We start from the raw sequence: 21,792 nt of genomic DNA, 5'->3' as shown, positions 1-21,792 counted from the left end.
ACAAGATTACGGGGGCGACTTTCAGCCAGCGATCGCCGTCAGGGGGAACAGTGGCAAGGACGGAAAACCCAGAGAGAATCAGGAAATGCGATTCTCTTTGGAGTAATCGTGTTTCCGATTTTCCCAGCCCCACTCCAGCAATGTCACGAGGTCCACACCCACAGAAGGCGGGAACCTTGGGCGAAATTCTCCTACCCGCCCCGCCACATTTCTGCGCCGACCGGCCGGCGGGAGTCTCCGTAACACCGGCTGTGCAATGGGGTTTCCCATTGTGGGGCAGCCCCACGCCGTCGGGAAACCCCCGGGCGCCGGCAGAACGGAGACTCCCGCCGGCGGAGAATGACGCCCCTGATTTAAATGGATAATAATAAATGTTAATATTAACGGCCACCCTGCCTCATAATTCTCCCCTCATTAAATATTTATACACCGGCGAGGTTTACAACAGCTTTTTTAAAACGGGATTCAGTCGAGGGGATCCCTCCGGGTGCAAAGGTAATTACAGTCCCCTGGGAGAAGACATGCCCGGGAAGGAAGTGTCCCAGCACCGCCCCGGCACATGGCGGGGGGGGGGGGTTCCATTTATGTGTGGTGGGGAGGGAGAGCTGGCTATGAGGGAGGTACTTGCAGGCATGGGGGGGGGGGGGGGGGGAGTGAGCAATGAGGGGGAAGGAATGCCAGCGAAATATCCGCGGTGGTGGGTGGGGCGTGTTGATCCCCCCGATGATTGTCAGGGGATGGGGGACCTGGATGTGTGTCGGGGGGTGGAGGTACACTTCGGTTATGATCAGGCACCCTTTATAGATGGTGCCTCAATTTATGTGGAGCCAGTGCTGGCTCTATCGAGCTCCGCTGTGCCAGAGTGACAGCGTAAACCACACCCACTAATTTTTCTTCCTTTATAGAGCTTCTCGATCTGGAGTGAAAACTGGCCTGTGCAACTGGACAGCTACACACCATTTTCCAGTATGATCCTGACACTTTGAAAAAATACAATACATTTCTGCCCTACGTTTCAGCATTCAGTTGTAAATCCTGCTTATTCTGAGATAGCAGGACAATACTGTCCCTATGAAGCATCTCTCTTGAATTTGGACAAGAATCCAGTGAACCTGCTGTTAATTGCCAGGCCAGATCACCCAGTCTTTAGGCTTCAGATGACATTGCCTGTCAATATCATAAAGAGTGGGATGGTCTCAGTGACTCTATCCTCAGTATCAGCAAGTTGCACGGTTTTTGTTGGTTAGACTCCGCCAGAAACTCTGCACCAATTTGGCGGTCCCTAATCCTTGGCGTATTTTGCCCTGGCTCTGGAGATCCTTTGTTTGACCAATGTTCCTGAAAGAGTAGATCTATCCTTCAGTGCTGGAATTCTTTCAGGCATCACTACAAGTCAACATCATAAAGGACAGATATGGGGCGAGATTCTCCGACCCCCTGCCGGGTCGGAGAATCGCCGGGGGCTGGCGTGAATCCCGCCCCCGCCGGTTGCAGAAGTCTCCGGCACCGGAGATTCGGCGGGGGCGGGAATTGCGCCGCGCTGGTTGGCGGGCCCCCCCACGCGATTCTCCGGCTCGGATGGGCCGAAGTCCCGCCGCTAAAATGCCTGTCCCACCGACGTAGATTAAACCACCTACCTTACCGGCGGGACAAGGCGGCGCGGGCGGGCTCCGGGGTCCTGGGGGGGGCGCGGGGCGATCTGGCCCCGGGGGGTGCCCCCACGGTGGCCTGGCCCGCGATTGGGGCCCACCGATCCGTGGGCGGGGCTGTGCACTCTTTCCCTTCCGCCTCCGCCACGGTCTCCACCATGGCGGAGGCAGAAGAGACTCCCTCCACTGCGCATGCGCGGGAATGCCGTCAGCGGCCGCTGACGCTCCCATGCATGCGCCGCCCGGAGATGTCATTTCCGCGCCAGCTGGCGGGGCACCAAAGGCCTTTACCGCCAGCTGGCGGGGCGGAAATTTGTCCGGCGCCGACCTAGCCCCTTAAGGTTGGGGCTCGGCCCCCAAGGATGCGGAGCATTCCGCACTTTTGGGGCGGCGCGATGCCCGACTGATTTGCGCCATTTTGGGCGCCAGTCGGCGGACATCGCGCCGTTTCCGGAGAATTTCGCCCATGGTCTCAGTAAGTGAATAAGGAGCTTCCCAGTGCTTAGTAAAAGCATGCTGTGAGCTTTTAGCTGGGTCAGCATCACCAAGAACTCAGCATCTACTTCAACCTCCCAAGTCCAGACTACTTGCTAACCTGCGCCTTTACTTTCTGGACAATGTTGAAAGAACAAAGAAAAGTACAGCACAGGAACAGGTCCTTCAAGCCTGCGCCGACCATGCTGCCCGTCTAATTAAAATCTTCTACACTTCCGGGGTCCGTATCCCTCTATTCCCATCCTATTCATGTATTTGTCAAGATGCCCCTTAAACATCACTATCGTCCCTGCTTGCACCACCTCCTCCGGCAGCGAGTTCCAGACACCCACTACCCTCTGTGTAAAAAACTTGCCTCATACATCTCCTCTAAACCTTGCCCCTCGCACCTTAAACCTATGCCCCCTAGTAATTGACCCCTCTACCCTGGGAAAAAGTCTCTGACTATCCACTCTGTCTATGCCCCTCAATTTTGTAGACCTCTATCAGGTCGCCCCTCAACCTCCTTCGTTCCAGTGAGAACAAACCAAGTTTATTCAACCTCTCCTCATAGCTACTGCCCTCCATACCAGGCAACATCCTGGTAAATCTCTTCGGCACCCTCTCTAAAGCCTCCACATCCTTCTGGTAGTGTGGCGACCAGAATTGAACACTGTACTCCAAGTGTGGCCACACTATACAGCTGCAACATGACTTGCCAATTTTTGTACTCGATGCCCTGGCCAATGAAGGCAAGCATACCGTACGCCTTCTTGACTACCTTCTCCACCTGTGTTGCCCCTTTCAGTGACCTGAGGACCTGTACACCTAGATCTCTCGTGACTGTCAATACTCTTGAGGGTTCTACCATTCACTCTATATTCCCTACCTGTATTAGACCTTCCAAAGTGCATTACCTCACATTTGTCCAAATTAAATTCCATCTGCCATTTCGCCGCCCAAATCTCCAAACAATCTAAATCCTGCTGTATCCTCCGACAGTCCTCATCGCTATCCGCAATTCCAACAACCTTTGTGTCGTCCGCAAACTTATTAATCAGACCAGTTACATTTTCCTCCAAATCATTCATATATACTACGAACAGCAAAGGTCCTAGCACTGATCCCTGCGGAACACCACTTGTCACAGCCCTCCAATCAGAAAAGCACCCTTCCATTGCTACTCACTGCATTTTATGATCTAGCCAGTTCTGTATCCAGCTTTCCAGCTCACCTCTGATCCCGTGTGGCTTCACCTTTTGTACCAGTCTGCCATGAGGGACCTTGTCAAAGGCCTTACTGAAGTCCATATAGACAACATCCACTGCCCTACCTGCATCAATCATCTTAGTGACCTCCTCGAAAAACTCTATCAAGTTAGTGAGACACGACCTCCCTTCACAAAACTGTGCTTCCAAATGGGAGTAGATCCTGTCTCGAAGAATTCTCTGCAGGCTATCTCACTCCCTTCTCCAGACTCAACATCCACCAATTCCTCCTCTTTGGTGAATACTGATGCAAAGTATTCATTTAGTACCTCGCCCATTTTCTCTGGCTCCACTCATAGATTCCCTTCCCTGTCCTTCAGTGGGCCAACCCTTTCCCTGGCTCCCCTCTTGCTTTTGACGTATGTGTAAAAGCCTTGGGATTTTCCTTAACCCTATTTGCCATTGACTTTGTGACCCCTTTTAGCTCTCCTGACTCCCTGGGCGCAATTCTCCCATCGGGAGTCAAAGTGCCAATGTCGGAGTGAAAACCGGAGTGTTTCACTCCGGCGTCGGAGCCCGCTCCTAGCCCCCTATTCTCCTGCCCCCGGGGGGCTCAGAGCGGCGTTGCGTCATTTACGCGCGCCGGGCATTGGCTGCCCCGCAAGAAGATGTCGGATGGATCTTGTGGGGCGGCAGAGGAAAGGAGGTCCTCCTTCAGAGAGGCCAGCCCGCCGATCGGTGGGCACTGATCACGGGCCAGACCCCATTTGAGCCCCCCCCCGGTGCAGGAACCCCAGCGTTCCCACGCTGTTCCCGCCGGCAGCAACCAGGTGTGGACGGCGCCGGTGGGAACCCGTCGTATTGGGCAGGCCGCTCGGCCCATCCGGGACGGAGAATCGCTGCTTGCCTGTTGCAAACAGTGAGCGCCGATTCTCCCAGCGGCCAGCCGTGATTCTCGCCGTGCCGGTTTGGTGGGAGTGGGAGAATCGCATCGGGGCGGCGTGGCGGGACACGCGTGGCGCTCAGCGGTTCTTCCACCCGGCATGGGGGGGGGGGAGGGAGTGGGGGGGGGAGAATTCTACCCCTTGCTTAAGTTCCTTCCTACTTTCCTTATATTCCACACAGGCTTCGTCTGTTCCCAGCCGTCTAGTCCTGACAAATGCCTCTTTTTTCTTTTTGACGAGGCCTACAATATCTCTCATTATCTAAGGTTCCTGAAATTTGCCATATTTATCCTTCTTACTTACAGGAACATGCTGGTCCTGAATTCCTTGCAACTGACATTTGAAAGCCTCCCACATGTCAGATGTTGATTTACCCTCAAATATCTGACCCCAATCTATGTTCCCGCCTAATGTATTGTTATAATTAGCTTTCCCCTAATTTAGCACATTCACCCTAGGACCACTCTTATCCTTGTCCACCAGCACTTTAAAACTTACTGAATTGTGGTCACTGTTCCCGAAATGCTCCCCTACTGAAACTTCTACCACTTGGTCAGGCTCGTTCCCCAATACCAGGTCCAGTGCAGCCCCTTCCCTATTTGGACTATCTACATATTGTTTTAAGAAACCCTCCTGGATGCTCCTTACAAACTCTGCCCCATCCAAGCCCCTAGCACTAAGTGAGTCCCAGTCAACATTGGGGAAGTTAAAGTCTCCCATCATGGGGTGTCTCCCTATGAGTCGAGAATGCAGCCTCTATGTTGAGCAAAAGCAAGGCTACTCATGCGGGATTCTGACTTGCTAGCTTTAGAGAATCGTCTCCAGCTCTGTCAAGACACATGACTGATTTTTTAAAAAATGCCTTGAGATGATTCTGTTTTGTACCCTCAGTCTCCAGGATCCTAGTTACTTCACCATTCTGAATGGACCATTTCTTTTACAGAACCAGCTCATGCTTGGAGTGATGGGGATCGATGTTGCACTTGATGACATTAAGAAACTAACCCCTCGTTACAATGTACGTATAAAATGCACATCTCACGTAGGATATTCCTGCGCGGGTTTTGTGCTTTCAGTAATATATGGGCTGCTGCAGACACTTGTCTGACCCGATGCTGGGACAGAAATATGGAGGGAAATTTTCACGTATCCAGAGGCAACTTACTGCATGATTGTAGTCTTCTGTCTACATTCTTTGATCCATTTAAAGGGTGCTGGAGCAATTGCAGGAGGTGTCTCATTCAGGCGCACTCAGTGCTCCAGGGTTAGGTAATAACATCTGTCCATCACAGTTGGATCTATTTCCATCACATATCAAGGGTTAAAGAGCAGTTTCTACAGTAGATTGAGTTTCCCAGGAATCTAACCCCGTGTCCTCCTTTATGTCAAATATGAGTTTGTGTCCTACACATTAGTACCCAATTTTTTCCCCCCCCAATGAAGGGGCAATTTAGTGTGGCCAATCCACCTACCCTGCACACCTTTGGGTTGCAGGGGTGAGACCCAGGCAGACACGGGGAGAATGTGCAAACTCCACACGGACAGTGACCCGGGGCCAGGATCGAACCCGGGTCCTCAGCGCTGTGAGGCAGCAGTGCTAACCACTGTGCCACCATGCCTCCCGTCCTACACATTAATGATCAACCCCAGATATCACTCACTTGGAAAGGGCTGCCAAGGATTCCTATTATTTTGAAATGAGGGGCTACCTCAGGGCCAGATTTGTTTATTTCAGCTAAAACCGCTTGTTCAAATGCAATTTATAGGCAAAACATATATAAAGGGAGAAGGACATGGAAAAACATGGGCTGGGATTCTCCGGGGCCGTCCGCTGGATGCAGGATTCGCGATAGCCCGCAGAATCCAACTTCGGGCAAAAATTGGGATTCGCGCCAGGCAGCAGGCCTGTTGTGAGTCTCCGTGGCTGCAGATGGGGAAAGCAGCCAAATGAGCCCCATCCCAGGAAAGACCCCGACCTGAATCCCTCTAGCCTACTACAAGCCTCCCTGATCCCCACCTCCCATGAAGGACCCCCTTCAGCACCGTGGCTGTAATTTTGGGAGGGTACTTACCACCTTGCCATCCCTAAGACTGTAAGGTGCCAGGTTGGCACTGCCAAAGGTTGGGCCCTTAATGGATACTGAGGGGAGGGGAGATGAAGGGGGGGCCTGAGTGGGATATAAAGGATTCTGAAGGGTGTGTCCATCCAGCGATCTGCATGGGGTGGTGAGGAGGGTGCGGTTGCAGCAGCTTTTTGAGATCGGAGCACCCTTTAAAAACGGTGCTCTGATTTCAGAGGTGCAGGACCTGTCGGAGTGATTAGGTCCCACCCCTCTCAGTTGCAGAGGGAACCCAGTGTGCCATTGAATATCACAGTAAGGCCGATTCAGTTAAAAATTAATTCCGAGTGCCATAGCATGACACATGGGAATTGCTCCTAGCCCCAGTGGGAATCACTCGGCTTTTTCCACTGGCGCAATTCTGGAGAATCGGACCCACAGAATCAGGCCTATGCAAGGTACAAATCCCCATGGAGTCCTATCAGTCATTACTACTGTGGGTCAGTCGCAGAAACCCAAGAAAATGATATAAATGTTAATGCATCATAAAACTGTTCCCGTCTTGAGAAGATTGCATCCAACCAAAGCTCACACTCACATTTCCCATCATGCACCAGCTCCATTTGTTTCTGCATTCTCCCAAGAAAGTACTTTCAAACTCACAGCGGTCATGTTTGCATTTGAGTGCTATAGTGAGAGTTTGGTGACTGAGGGATAATAAGGGTTCATTTTTATCTAAAGTCTGGTCTTTCTTTTATTTAGTTAATTAACTTAAAAGTTGCTGTTTGGTTTAGAAGAAGGTGAATTTTCAATCAGCTTTAAGCAAAGATTCTACTTGTAGCTACTTGCAGCTGGAGCTTGTTTTTAAAAAAATATATATTTTTATTCAGGTTTTGCAGAATTTTTCATAATAAAACAGTAGTAACAATAACAACAAAACAAACTAGAGTGAACATTAACAGTGCAAAAAGAGAATACACAATAACAATTAAATAGACATTACCCCACGCGACTCAGTCTTCCCACACCATCCCACTGAAGCACTCACCCCCCCCCCCACCCCACCCCCGCTATGGATTGCTGCTGCCGACATTTTAATTTTCCCCGAGAAAGTCGACGAACGGCTGCCACCTCCGAGAGAACCCTCGTGTAGACCCTCTTAAGGCAAACTTTATTTTCTCGAGGCTGAAAAACCCAGCCATGTCGTTAACCCAAGTCTCTACACTCGGAGGCTTCGAGTCCCTCCACATTAATAAAATCTGTCTCCGGGCTACGAGGGAGGCAAAGGCCAAGACGTCGCCTCTTTCGCCCCCTGAACTCCCGGTTCTTCTGACACTCCAAAGATCGCTATCTCTGAACTCGGCACCAACTGTGTTTTAAGCACCTTGGACATCGCCCTCGCGAATCCTTGCCAGAACTCTAAGCTCCGGGCATGCCCAAAACATGTGGACATGGTTTGCAGGGCTGCCCTTGCACCTCATACAACGGTCTTCTACCCAAAAAAACTTGCTCATTCTCGCTGCCGTCATGTGTGCCCGGTGGACCACCATAAATTGAATTAGACTGAGCCTGGCACATGATGAGGAGGAATTAACCCTGCCCAGGACCTCTGCCCACAGACCTGCTTCCAACTCCACCTAGCTCCTCCTCCCACTTGCCCTTGAGCTCCTCCACCGGGGTTTCCTCCGCCTCCTGTAGTTCCTGGAAGATATCCGACACCTTCCCCTCCCCCACCCAGGTGCCGGAGACCTGTCGTGTATCCTCAGTGGCGGCAGCGTTGGAAAGGCCACTACCTGTTTTTTCAGGAAGGCTCGTACTTGCTGATATTTATAGGCGTTTCCTGGCGGCAGATTAAATTTGACTTCTCGCGCCTTCAAACTGGGCAAAGCTTCCGTCTATGAACAGATCTCCCATCCTTCTGATGCCTGCCCTCTGCCAGCTCTGGAACCCACCATTGTCCTCGGGACAAACCTGTGGTTGTTCCATATCGGGGGCCAGACCGACGCTCCCTCCACCTTCTTGTACCTCCTCCACTGTCCCCAGATCCGCAGTGTCGCCACCACCACTGGACTTGTGGAGTTATGGGTCGGCGAGAACGGCAAAGGAGCCGTTGTCAAAGCTCCCAATCTAGTACCTTTACATGACGCCGCCTCCAGCTTCTCCCACGCCGTGCCCCTCTCCCCCCCCCCCCCCCACATTGACCACTTCCTAATCATAGCTATATTGGCCGCCTAGTAGTAGTTGCGAAAGTTCAGCAGCACCAACCCACCCCCTCCTCCCCCCCCGACTGCACTCCAACAGCAATCTCCTTGGGTCTTATTCGCCCACACAAAGCCTGAAATGATCCTACTCACCCGCTTAAAAAAGGCCTCAGGGATGAAGATGGGGAGGCACTTAAAGACAAACAAAAATCTGGGGAGGACAGTCATTTTCTCAGTCTGCACCCTCCCTGCCAGTAACAGCGGGAGCATGTCCCACCTTTTAAAGTCCCCTTCCATTTGCTCCACCAACCGGGTCAGGTTGAGCCTGTGCAGGGCATCCCATTTCCTGGCCACCTGTATACCCAGGTAACGAAAACTTCTCTACCATCCTGAGCGGCAGCTCTTTCAGTCTCTCCTCCTGCCCCTTGGCCTGGATCACAAACAACTCGCTCTTTCCCATGTTCAGTTTGTACCCTGAAAAACTACCAAAATCCCTCAGGATCCGCAGAACCTCCCCCATCCCCTCCACCGGGTCCGAAAAGTACAGGAGCAAATCATCCGCGTATAGCGAGACCCGATGTTCCTCCAGCCCCCCCCACCCCCCCACCCCCCCCCCCCCACCCCCCCCCCCCCCACCCCCCCCCCCCACCCCCCTCAAACCAGTCCCCGCCAGTTCCTCGAGGCTCTCAGCGCCATAGCTAGCGGTTCTATAGCTAGGGCAAATAGTAACGGGGAGAGGGGACACCCCTGCCTCGTTCCCCGGTGAAGCTCGAAGTACCCCGACCTCAGCCGGTTTGTACATACACTTGCTACAGGTGCCTGGTACAGCAATTTCACCCAGCCAATAAAGCCCTCACCAAACCCGAACCTCCCCAGCGTTTCCCACAGGTACTGTCCATCGCTGTTACCACCTCCACCTCCCCTCCCTCTGAAGGCATCATAATAATATTCAACAGTCTCTGGACATTGGTATTGAGTTGTCTGTCTTTAACAAACCCAGTCTGGTCTTCCTCTATCACCCCTGGGACACAATCCTCAATTCTTTTGGCCAGAATCTTAGCCAGCAATTTGGCATCCACGTTTAAAAGTGAAATCGGCCTGTATGTTCCGGATCCTTCCCTCGTTTAAGAATGAGTGAGATCAAGGCCTGTGCCATTGTTGGGGGGAGGGTTCCTTTCTCTCTAGCCTCATTGAAGGTCCTCATCAGGAGTGGGCTCAATATTTCCAAACATTTCATAGAATTCTACCTGGTAACCGTCCGGCCCCGGGGCTTTACCCGATTGCATGCCCTCTATACCCTTGACAATCTCCTCCAACTCAGTCGGGGCCCCCAGCTCCTCCACCAGGTCCTCTTCCACCTTTGGAAACCTCAACTGGTCCAAAAATTGCCTCATCCCTTCCGCTCCCGTCGGGGGCTCCGACTCTTTACCATAGAACTCCTTAAAGACTCCGTCCACACCCCCTGCACCCAAGACCATGTTAACCTCCTTATTCTTTACTCCCCCGATTTCCCTGGCCGCCTCCCTCTTTCGCGGTTGGTGTGCCAGCATTCTACTCACTTTCTCCCCGTACTCATAGACTGCCCCCCTTGCCTTCCTCAGCTGTGCTACCGCTTTCCCTGTGGTCAGAAGTTCAAATTCCGCCTGCAGACTCTGCCGCTCCCTCAGTAGCCCCAGGGGTCTCCGCGTATCTCCTGTCCACTCGGAGTATCTCCTCCACCAGTCTCTCCCTCTCCGCTCTCTCTCTTTTCCCTATGGGATCGAATTGAGATGAGCTCGCTCCCCTCTGACAACTGCCTTCAGAGCCTCCCAGACCGTTGCCGCTGCTACCTCACCCGTATAGTTTGTTTCCAGGTAATCCTGGATGTTCCTGCTAATCCGCCCGCAAACCTCTTCGTCCGCCAGCCGCCCCACATCCAGTCTCCAGAGTGGGCACTGCCCTCTCTCCTCACTAAGCCGCAGGTCCACTCAGTGCGGGGCATGGTCCGAGACTGTGATTGCTGAGTATTCTGTCCCTGCCACCTTTGGGATTAACACCCTGCTCAAGACAAAGAAGTCAATGCGGGAATAAACCTGATGAACGTGGGAGAAAAAAAGAGAACTCCTTTGCTCTCGGCCGCGCAAACTTCCAGGGATCCAACCCCCCCCCCCCCCCATCTGCTCCATAAAACCCTTCAGTTCCTTAGCCACTGCCAGTCGCTTCCCTGTCCTGGACTTCGACCGGTCCAGCTCGGGGTCAATGACTGTGTTAAAGTCTCCCCCCATGATCAGGTTGTGTGACTCTAAGTCCGGGATTTTGCCTAGCATGTGTCTCATAAATTCCACATCATCCCAATTCGGAGAGTAGACGTTCACAAACACCACCTGGAACCCCTCCCACTTTCCACTCACCATTATATACCTGCCACAATTCTCCCAGCCTCAAATGCCACACCCTTACTTATCAGAATTGCTACCCCCCTGGTCTTAGAATCCAGTCCTGAATGGAACACCTGGCCTACCCATCCCTTTCACAATCTTGTATGATCTGCGAGCTTTAAATGGGTCTCCTGAAGCATTGCTGTGTCTGCCTTTAGTCCCTTTAGATGCGCGAACACACGCGCTCTTTTGACCGGCCAATTCAAACCTCTCACATTCCACGTGATTAGCCTGGACGGGGGGGGGGGGTAACCCCTGCCGACTAGTCATCGCCCTTTTTTGGCCAATCTCGCGCCCTTCGCTTCCTCGAGCGCCCCCACAGGGAGCCACCGCCCCCGACCCTCAATTTGTACCCCAAAATTGATACCTCCTCTGTCAGCAAAGCAGCACCCCCCCCCCTCCCCTCCCCTCTCCCACGATCCAAAACCCCCCGCCAAGCACCAGCTGAGCCCTTGCTCACCCCCCACTATGCTCCCGAGAGTCAGCTGACCCATGCAGACTTCGGCAGCACCCGCCCCTGGCGCCGATCAGACTGTCGCCTCATTGTCCGGACCCCTCTCCCCACATGAATAAACCAATTAAACTACCTCTCCAGCCCCAGTGAGTAAATAGCAATACGAAACGGAAAATAAACAGAAGACACTAACATTGCCACCGTGAGGAGACACTTGTTAGTGCAATTTTTCAGCAAGTTGGAGCCTTGCTTCAAGTACAGGGCCCGCTCCCCACTCTACATAGAACATAGAACGATACAGCGCAGTACAGGCCCTTCGGCCCACGATGTTGCACCGACATGGGAAGTCAAAAAACAAAAGCCATCTAACCTACACTATGCCATTATCATCCATATGCTTATCCAATAAACTTTTAAATGCCCTCAATGTTGGCGAGTTCACTACTGTTGCAGGTAGGACATTCCACGGCCTCGCTACTCTTTGCATAAAGAACCTACCTCTGACCTCTGTCCTATATCGATTACCCCCTCAGTTTAAAGTTATGTCCCCTCGTGCTAGCCATTTCCATCCGCGGGAGAAGGCTCTCACTGTCCATCCTATCTAACCCCCTGATCATTTTGTATGCCTCTATTAAGTCTCCTCTTAACCTTCTTCTCTCTAATGAAAACAACCTCAAGTCCATCAGCCTTTCCTCATAAGATTTTCCCTCCATACCAGGCAACATCCTGGTAAATCTCCTCTGCACCCGCTCCAAAGCTTCCACGTCCTTCCTATAATGCGGTGACCAGAACTGTACGCAATACTCCAAATGCGGCCGTACCAGAGTTTTGTACAGCTGCAACATGACCTCATGACTCCGGAACTCAATCCCTCTACCAATAAAGGCCAACACTCCATAGGCCTTCTTCACAACCCTATCAACCTGGGTGGCAACTTTCAAGGATCTATGTACATGGACACCTAGATCCCTCTGCTCATCCACACTTCCAAGAACTTTACCATTAGCCAAATATTCCTCATTCCTATTACCCCTTCCAAAGTGAATCACCTCACACTTCTCTACATTAAACTCCATTTGCCACCTCTCAGCCCAGCTCTGCAGCTTATCTATGTCCCTCTGTAACCTGCTACATCCTTCCACACTGTCGTCAACACCACCGACTTTAGTGTCATCTGCAAATTTACTCACCCACCCTTCTGCGCCCTCCTCTAGGTCATTGATAAAAATGACAAACAGCAACGGCCCCAGAACAGATCCTTGTGGTACGCCACTTGTAACTGAACTCCATTCTGAACATTTCCCATCAACCACCACCCTCTGTCTTCTTTCAGCTCGCCAATTTCTGATCCACATCTCAAAATCACCCTCAATCCCCAGCCTCCGTATTTTCTGCAATAGCCTACCGCGGGGAACCTTATCAAACGCTTTACTGAAATCCATATACACCACATCAACTGCTCTACCCTCGTCTACCTGTTCAGTCACCTTCTCAAAGAACTCGATAAGGTTTGTGAGGCATGACCTACCCTTCACAAAGCCATGCTGACTATCCCTGATCATATTATTCCAATCTAGATGATTATAAATCTTGTCTCTTATAATCCCCTCCAAGACTTTACCCACAACAGACGTGAGGCTCACCGGTCTATCATTGCCGGGGTTGTCTCTACCCCCCTTCTTGAACAAAGGGACCACATTTGCTATCCTCCAGTCCTCTGGCACTATTCCTGTAGCCAATGATGACATAAAAATCAAAGCCAAAGGTCCAGCAATCTCTTCCCTGGCTTCCCAGAGAATCCTCGGATAAATCCCATCAGGCCCCGGGGACTTATCTATTTTCAGCCTGTCCAGAATTGCCAACACCTCTTCCCTATGTACCTCAATGCCATCTATTCTAATAGCCTGGGTCTCAGCATTCTCCTCCACAACATTATCTTTTTCCTGAGTGAATACTGACGAAAAATATTCATTTAGTATCTCGCCTATCTCTTCAGACTCCACACACAACTTCCCATCCCTGTCCTTGACTGGCCCTACTCTTACCCTAGTCATTCTTTTATTCCTGACATACCTATAGAAAGCTTTTGGGTTTTCCTTGATCCTACCTGCTTTAGATCCTTCCTCGCTACCTTGTAACTATCAAGCGCCCCAACTGAAACTTCACACCTCATCTTCATATAGGCCTCCTTCTTCCTCTTAACAAGAGATTCCACTTCCTTGGTAAACCACGGTTCCCTCGCTCGACGCCTTCCTCCCTGCCTGACCGGTACGTTCTTATCAAGAACACTGTATCTCAATTTTGCCGAAAACACTGCACCCTCCAGCCACCACCACAGCCCTTACACGCACCCAACATTGTGTACAATCTTCTCTTAGAAACGTTACCGTTTACCCAGCCCCACCGCCGCATTCCACCATAGCTTAACTGTCCTTTAATTCGAGTCCAGCTTTTCCTTTTTGACGAATGACCACGCCTCGTCCGGCGTCTCAAAATAGTGATGCCGTTCCTTGTACGTGGCCCATAGCCTCGCTGGGTGTAGCATCCCAAATTTCACCCCATTACCTTCACCCAGTTGAATCCAGCACGCCTCTTGGCCAGCTCCGCACCCAGGTCCTGGTAGATGCGTATCTCGCTCTTCTCCCACCTGCTGCTCTGTTCTTTTTTTGTCCACTGCAAGACAAGTTCCTTGTCCGAGAAGCGATGAAATCTCATCACCATGGCCCTCAGCGGTTCATTCGCCTTGGGCTTCCTTGCGAGGACTCTGTGCGCCCCATCCAGCTCCAGGGGTCCAGGGAATACCCCCGTCCCTATCAGCTTCTCCAGCACCTTGGACACAAATGCTCCCACATCCGACCCCTCCACACCTTTCGGGGAGGCCCACAATTCTCAAGTTCTGTCTCCTGGGCCTGTTTTCTAGGTTCTCCAGCCATTCTTGTGATTTCTTGTGGAGGTCATCCTGCAACTCCACCTTAAGAGCCAATACGACCAACTCGTCCTCATGGTCGGATAGCTTTTTGTCCATCTCCTTAATCGCTTTCCCTTGTGTCGCCGGAGGTGCGATCATTTGGTCTATTGATGCCTTCATCGGGGCCAGCATGTCCTTTTTAAGATCAGCAAAGCATCCCCTAATGAACTCCTGTTGCTCCTGTGACCACTGCGCCCATGCACCCTGGTCTATACTGGCCGCCATGCCATGCCTCAGCGCCCGCTCCACACGCTTCTGTCTGTTGGGACTTAAACGCTTCACCCGGCCACTCCTGGTCCAGCTATCCATACAACAGAGAGGGAATCCTTTTGGCAGTGTTCGCTTCACCAATCTGCCCCAAAAAGTCAATGAAAACGCGTGAAAAAAGGTCCGAGAGTCCGTTCCAGACAGCAGCTGCCGAATGCGTGACCTACTCCTCCATGTCCGCCACCGAAAGTCTCGTTACCGCTTCTTCAATGGCCTTTGCGAGATCCTTTTGCAGTTGTTCCCTCTGCTGCTGGAATTCAGCTTTAATAAAGGCCATCAAGTCAGTTTGAAGCCTTTGAGCTTGCCCTTCCCCCGCCTGCATGCTTGAAGAGGCTTTTGTCTTTGCTGCAGCACCAGCCAAATCCCTCACTGTTTCTGCCGGGTCTGGTAACCAAGAGACATACCATTCCTGGGGGAAAGTACTCCTCCCACATTCACCTACATCTTTTCATCAAAATTCCACCCCGTATTGATTAAAAAGAGCTCTTTTCTGTAACCTTGGGCAGGAGCTGCCTTGCATGTGACAACTTACTCCATGGTCCACACCGGAAGTCCGCAGCTGGAGCTTGTTAATTAGTTAATTGGATTAGGCCAGTTTTCAGAGGCTAGATTCGCAAGCTACAGTGCAGACTTTGTTTGCATTCAGTGCTGAATTTCGATGCATTTGAGTGCTATAGTGAGAGTTTGGTGACTGAGGGAATGCTGGATTTAGGTGCATTTGAGTGCTATAGTGAGAATTTGGTGACTGATAGGGGGTAATTTGAGTGCTATACTGAGAATTTGGTGACTGAGGGAGTTAGGTGAGGAGGGAGTAAGGTGCTCCTTTCATTTCATTTCCTACATTTCCTCAAAGTACGTGAAGGGAGCCGGGAGTTTGCAGAGAGTGCAGCTGACTGGGAGCAGAGTCGGAGGACGGAGTTCCAGTTGGTCCACAGGGCAGCTATGTTCTGTAAGGTAAGAGGGGATGGAGACCAGGGTAGTTGCATGCTCCTCCTGTAGGATGTGGGTGGTGAGCGATACCACCGGTGTCCCCGCTGACTATACCTGCGGGAAGTGCACGCAACGCCAGCACCTCAGAGACCCGTGTTAGGGAACTGGAGCTGAATGAACTTCGGATCATCCGGGAGGCAGAACAGGTAATAGACAAGAGTTACAGGGAGGTAACCACACCCAAGGTACAGGGCAATAGTAGCTGGGTTACAGTCAGGGGAAAGAAAACGAATGGGCAGACAGTGCAGGGATCCCTCGTGGCCGTTCCCCTTCAAAACAAGTATACCGTTTTGGATGCTGTTGGGGGGGAATAACCTACCGGGGGAAGGCCCTAGCGGCCAGGTCTCTCGCACTGACTCTGGCTCTGGTGCTCAGAAGGGAATGGGGGAGAATAGAAGAGCAATAGTGGTAGGAGATTCAATGGTTAGGGGAATAGATAGGAGATTCTGTGGTCGCGAGCGAGACTCCCGGAAGGTATGTTGCCTCCCAGGTGCCAGGGATGTCTCGGATCATGTCTTCAGGATCCTTAAGGGGGAGGGGGAGCAGCCAGAGGTCGTGGTGCAAATTGGTACCAACGACGTAGGTAGAACGTAGGGTGTGGAGGTAATAAACGAATTTAGGAAGTTCGGCTGGAAGCTAAAAGCCAGGACAGAGTAGTCATCTCTTGTTGCCGGTGCCACGTGATAGCGAGGCTAGGAATAGGGAGAGAGTGCAGTTGAACACGTGGCTGCAGGAATGGTGTAGGAGGGAGGGCTTCAGGTATTTGGATAATTAGAGCGCATTCTGGGGAAGGTGGGACCTGTACAAGCAGGACGGGTTGCATCCGAACCAGAGGGGCACCAATATCCTGGGAGGGAGGTTTTCTAGTACTCTTCAGGAGGGTTTAACCTAATTTGGCAGGGGAATGGGAACCGGATTTGTCGTCCAGCAACTAACGTAGCCGGTGTTCAGGACGTTAAAGCGTGTAGTGAGGCAGTGGGGAAGGTAACACTGACAAAGGAGAGTACTTGCAGGCACGGAGATGGGTTGAAGTGTGTATACTTCAACGCAAGAAGCATCAGGAATAAGGTGGGTGAACCTATGGCATGGATCGGTACTTGGGACTACAATGTGGTGGCCATCACGGAAACTTGGATAGAAGAGGGGCAGAATTGATTGTTGGAGGTTCCTGGTTATAGATGTTTCAATAAGATTAGGGAGGGTGGTAAAAGAGGTGGGGGGGGGGGTTGCAGTGTTAATTAGAGATAGTATAACAGCTGCAGAAAGGCAGTTCGAGGAGGTTCTGCCGACTGAGGTAGTATGGGTTGAAGTCAGAAATAGGAAAGGAGCAGTCACCTTGTTGGGAGTTTTCGATAGGCCCCCCAATAGCAGCAGAGATGTGGAGGAACAGATTGGGAAGCAGATTTTGGAAAGGTGCAGAAGTCACAGGGTAGTAGTCATGGGTGACTTCAACTTCCCAAATATTGAGTGGAAACTCTTGAGATCAAATAGTTTGGATGGGGTGGTGTTTGTGCAGTGTGTCCAGGAAGCTTTTCTAACACAGTATTTAGATTATCCGACAAGGAGGGAGGCCATATTGGATTTGGTACTTGGTGATGAACCAGGGCAAGTGATAGATTTGTTAGTGGGGGAGCATTTTGGAGATAGTGACCACAATTCTGTGACTTTCACTTTAGTAATGAAGAGGGATAGGTGCGTGCAACAGAGCAAGGTTTACATTTGGGGGAAGGGTAAATACGATGCTGTCAGGCAAGAATTGAAGTGCATAAGTTGGGAACCTAGGCTGTCAGGGAAGGACACAATTGAAATGTGGAACTTGTTCAAGGAACAGATACTATGTGTCCTTGATATGTATGTCCCTGTCAGGCAGGGAAGAGATGGTCAAGTGAGGGAACCATGGTTGACAAGAGAGGTTGAATGTCTTGTTAAGAGGAAGAAGGATACTTATGTAAGGCTGAGGTAACAAGGTTCAGACAGGGCATTGGAGGGATACAAGATAGCCAGGAGGGAACTGAAGAAAGGGATTAGGAGAGCGAAGAGAGGACATGAAAAATCTTTGGCGGGTAGGATCAAGAAAAACCCCAAGCCCTTTTACACAGATGTGAGAAATATGAGAATGACTGGAGCGAGGGTAGGTCCGATCAAGGACAGTAGCGGGAGATTGTGTATTGAGTCTGAAGAGATAGGAGAGGTCTTGAACGAGTATTTTTCTTCAGTATTTACGAATGAGAGGGGCCATATTGTTGGAGAGGACAGTGTGGAATTCATTGCCACAGAGGGCGGTGGAGGCCGGGACGTTGAGTGTCTTTAAGACAGAAGTTGATAAATTCTTGATTTCTCGAGGAATTAAGGGCTATGGAGAGAGAGCAGGTAAATGGAGTTGAAATCAGCCATGATTGAATGGTGGAGCGGACTCGATGGGCCGAATGGCCTTACTTCCACTCCTATGTCTTATGGTCTTATGGAAACAGACTGGTAAGCTGGAGGAGATACTTGTTAGGAAGGAAGATGTGTTGGGCATTTTGAAAAACTTGAGGATAGACAAGTCCCCCGGGCCTGATGGAAGATATCCAAGGATTCTGTGGGAAGCAAGAGATGAAATTGCAGAGCTATTGGCAATGATCTTTTCGTCCTCACTGTCAACAGGGGTGGTACCAGGGGATTGGAGAGTGGCAAATGTCATGCCCCTGTTCAAAAAAGGGAATAGGGATAACCCTGGGAATTACAGGGCAGTTAGTCTTACTTCGGTGGGAGGCAAAGTAATGGAAAGGGTACTGAGGGATAGGATTTCTGAGCATCTGAAAAGACACTGCTTGATTAGGGAGAGTCAGCACGGATTTGTAAGGGGTAGGCCTTGCCTCACAGGTCTTATTGAATTCTTTGAGGAGGTGACCAAGCACGTGGATGAAGGTAAAGCAGTGGATGTAGTCTACATGGATTTTAGTAAGGCATTTGATATTGTTCCCCATTGTAGGCTTATGCAGAAAGTAAGGAGGCATGGGATAGTGGGAAATTTGGCCAGTTGGATAACGAACTGGCTAACCGATAGAAGTCAGAGAGTGGTGGTGGATGGCAAATATTCAGCCTGGAGCCCAGTTACCAGTGGCATACCGCAGGGATCAGTTCTGGGTCCTCTGCTGTTTGTGATTTTCATTAATGACTTGGATGAGGGAGTTGAAGGGTGGGTCAGTAAATTTGCAGACCATACGAAGATTGGTGGAGTTGTGGATAGTGAGGAGGGCTATTGTCAGCTGCAAAGAGACATAGGTAGGATGCAGAGCTGGACTGCGAAGTGGCAGATGGAGTTTAACCCCAAAAAGTGTGAGGTTGTCCATTTTGGAAGGACAAATATGAATGCGGAATACAGGGTTAACGGTAGGGTTCTTGACAATGTGGAGGAGCAGAGAGATCTTGGGGTCTATGTTCATAGATCTTTTAAAGTTGCCACTCAAGTGGATGGAGCTGTGAAGAAGAATGGTGTGCTAGCGTTCATTAGTGGAGGAATTGAATTTAAGAGCCGTGAGGTTATGATGCAGCTGTACAAAACCTTGGTAAGGCCACATTTGGAGCACTGTGTGCAGTTCTGGTCGCCTCATTTTAGGAAGGATGTAGAAGCTTTGGAAAAGGTGCAAAGGAGATTTACCAGGATGTTGCCTGGAATGGAGAGTAGGTCTTACAAATGAAGGTTGAGAGTGCTAGGCCTTTTCTCATTAGAACAGAGAAGGATGAGGGGCGACTTGATAGAGGTTTATAAGATGATCAGGGGAATAGATAGAGTAGACAATCAGAGACGTTTTCCCCGGGTGGAACAAACCATTACAAGGGGACATAAATTTAAGGTGAATGGTGGAAGATATAGGGGGGGGATGTCAGAGGTAGGTTCTTTACCCAGAGAGTAGTAGGGGCATGGAATGCACTGCCTATAGAAATAATTGAGTCGGAAAAATTAGGGACCTTCAAGCGGCTATTGGATAGAGGGATTACGGTAGAATGATGGGGTGTAGCTTAATTTGTTCTTAATCTGGGACAAAAGTTCGGCACAGCATCGTGGGCCGAAGGGCCTGTTCTGTGCTGTATTTTTCTATGTTCTATGTTCCAGGCCCTCTCCCTATCCCCAATAACAGCTGACTTTTTCCATCCACCCCCTCACCTTGGCCTTCAATGTCCTGATCCCCTGCAAAGTCACCTGGGGCCAAATTGCCTCGGCTGTTCCATGAGAATATCATTCGACCTCCGTAGATCAGATAAAAAAGGTGATTGAATGAATCATAGCAACCTATCACAACCCTTACTTATGCCTTGTAGGTGGTGAACAGGCTTTGGGGAGTTGAGCTACTCATCCTGGAATTTCTAGCCTCTTGACTTATTCTTGTAGCCACAGTATTTATATGGCTAGCCCAGTTCAGTTTGTTGTCAATAGTGACCCAAGAATGTTGCTTGTGGAGATTCAGCAATTGCAACACCATTTAATATCAAAGGGAGGTGATTTGACTCTCTATTGTTGGTGATGGTCATTGCTTGACCATTGTGTGGCCATGGTGCCACTTATCAGACCTTGCTGTATGCAGCCACAGATTGCATCATCACCTGAGCAGTTGTGAATGGAACCAAACATTGTGCACTGTGCTGAAACTCAAATACTTATTTAATCTGAAGTCAGAGGTCAAGAACTCCAGTTCCCATGAGCCTTGGGCCTTTTTCACATGCACCAGTGTCATGGGAGTGTTCCTTTCAGAAATGTTTTTGTCTTATCACATGGCTTCAGTGATGTCATTGTGTGGGTGGAGCTGGGCTGTGGCTCTGTGAGTTTTTACTTTCATTTTCACATTTGGCTGCTGTAGACTCAGACAGAGACGTATTTTGGCCTGTGTCTCAATTATAAAGAGTTTGTCCAAGGAAGAAACCCAATGATTATAGTTACATGCTGTTTTTGGTTAAAAAGGGATTTTTGGTTGATGGGATCTTGTTATCAAATTGGAACAGTTAGAATAAAGCTTGTTTTTTGATTAAAAGCACCTAAGAATGACAGGCTCTTGTGCTCATCGTAACCAAAATCAATAAACAGTTATAGGTCAGGTGAAATTCATAATATACTTTGGTGTTTTCTAAACCCTGATCCATAGCACCAGCCAGGAAATGGATTCAAATGCGCTGTTTATTTACTTTACTTTCTTCACACTGGAAACCAGTCTTGCTCACCTGCACAGAAGCAAGGGAGGGAAATGGCACCAAAAGCAGGTCAGGTGACCTGATAACTGGTGCGATATTATGTTGAATGTGTCCCAGGGACCAGGTCACAGGAGGGGGACAGGGAGATGTCCCAGGCAGTGACAAAGACAGGGGTCAGACAGAGATCCCAGAAGTCAAGTTCAAAGAAAAGAGCAGATCAATAGGCTCCAGATTAAAGAACGAGCTGCAAGGTGCAGACTTGAAGTGAAGCGTGCTTGAGAAAAGCTCTGAAGATACAAGTAGGCTGCCAAAGGTTGGTGACTTTTGGAACAGTGGTGTTCTGCCACTTCAACCACCCCAGGGAATTGATGGGACCGTGTGATGGGATGACCAGCTTGCATGCAAGGATCATCCAGGTTAATAGTGGAAAGTGCTACTGTGGGCAGGAGTCAGATGTTGTCAAACGATGCAGAACACCAGTGCTCATCGTGGAGCAGGTTATCTTCATCTCCATCCCAGGGCCTGGATCCCATAGTGAGGCAGGTAGGTATCATGCAGTGGGGTGAGAGGGGGGGGGGGGCAGTTCCCCCTCCCCCCACCCTAGTTGGTGAACCTGGAGGCGATCAGAGCGTCCGTGAATGTCAACCCTGGCGTACACGTTATGCGGCCTCCCGTGCCTGCCCGGGCCTCATGTCCTGACCATCCTCACCCTCCCCCGCATCCTCCTCATTGGACGAAGACTGACGTTCATCCTCCTTCACCACATTTCCCTTCTGCTGCGTGATGTTGTGGTGGTCACCGTGTTGTAGATGACCCTCTCAGCGCGACACTAGAGGGCCGCTCCAGAGCGGTCCAGGCACCTGAACCGCATCTCCAGGATGCCGAAGCACCGCTCGATCATGCCCCTGGTTGCTGCATGGGCATCGTTGTAGCGGGTCTCCACATTGTTCCAAAAAGGTGTAAGCAGCCTCGACCACAGTGGGTAGCCCCT

General features: G+C 50.6%; 1 protein-coding gene across 4 annotated transcripts in view; it reads left to right on the top strand.

Annotated features, from left to right (window-relative positions):
- The window catches only part of cacna2d2a (calcium channel, voltage-dependent, alpha 2/delta subunit 2a), a 1,719,882-nt gene that overhangs the window by 1,387,348 nt on the left and 310,742 nt on the right, over positions 1–21,792 (top strand). For all 4 annotated transcript variants that reach the window (XM_072472012.1, XM_072472009.1, XM_072472008.1 and 1 more), the window contains one exon: positions 5,219–5,293. In XM_072472012.1, the coding sequence (XP_072328113.1) occupies positions 5,219–5,293 (75 nt within the window). The remainder of the gene's footprint in view (positions 1–5,218; positions 5,294–21,792) is intronic.

This window comes from Scyliorhinus torazame, chromosome 13 (genome assembly GCF_047496885.1).
Source record: "Scyliorhinus torazame isolate Kashiwa2021f chromosome 13, sScyTor2.1, whole genome shotgun sequence".
Taxonomy (NCBI): domain Eukaryota; kingdom Metazoa; phylum Chordata; class Chondrichthyes; order Carcharhiniformes; family Scyliorhinidae; genus Scyliorhinus; species Scyliorhinus torazame.
This window is presented reverse-complemented; position numbering and strand designations above follow the sequence as displayed.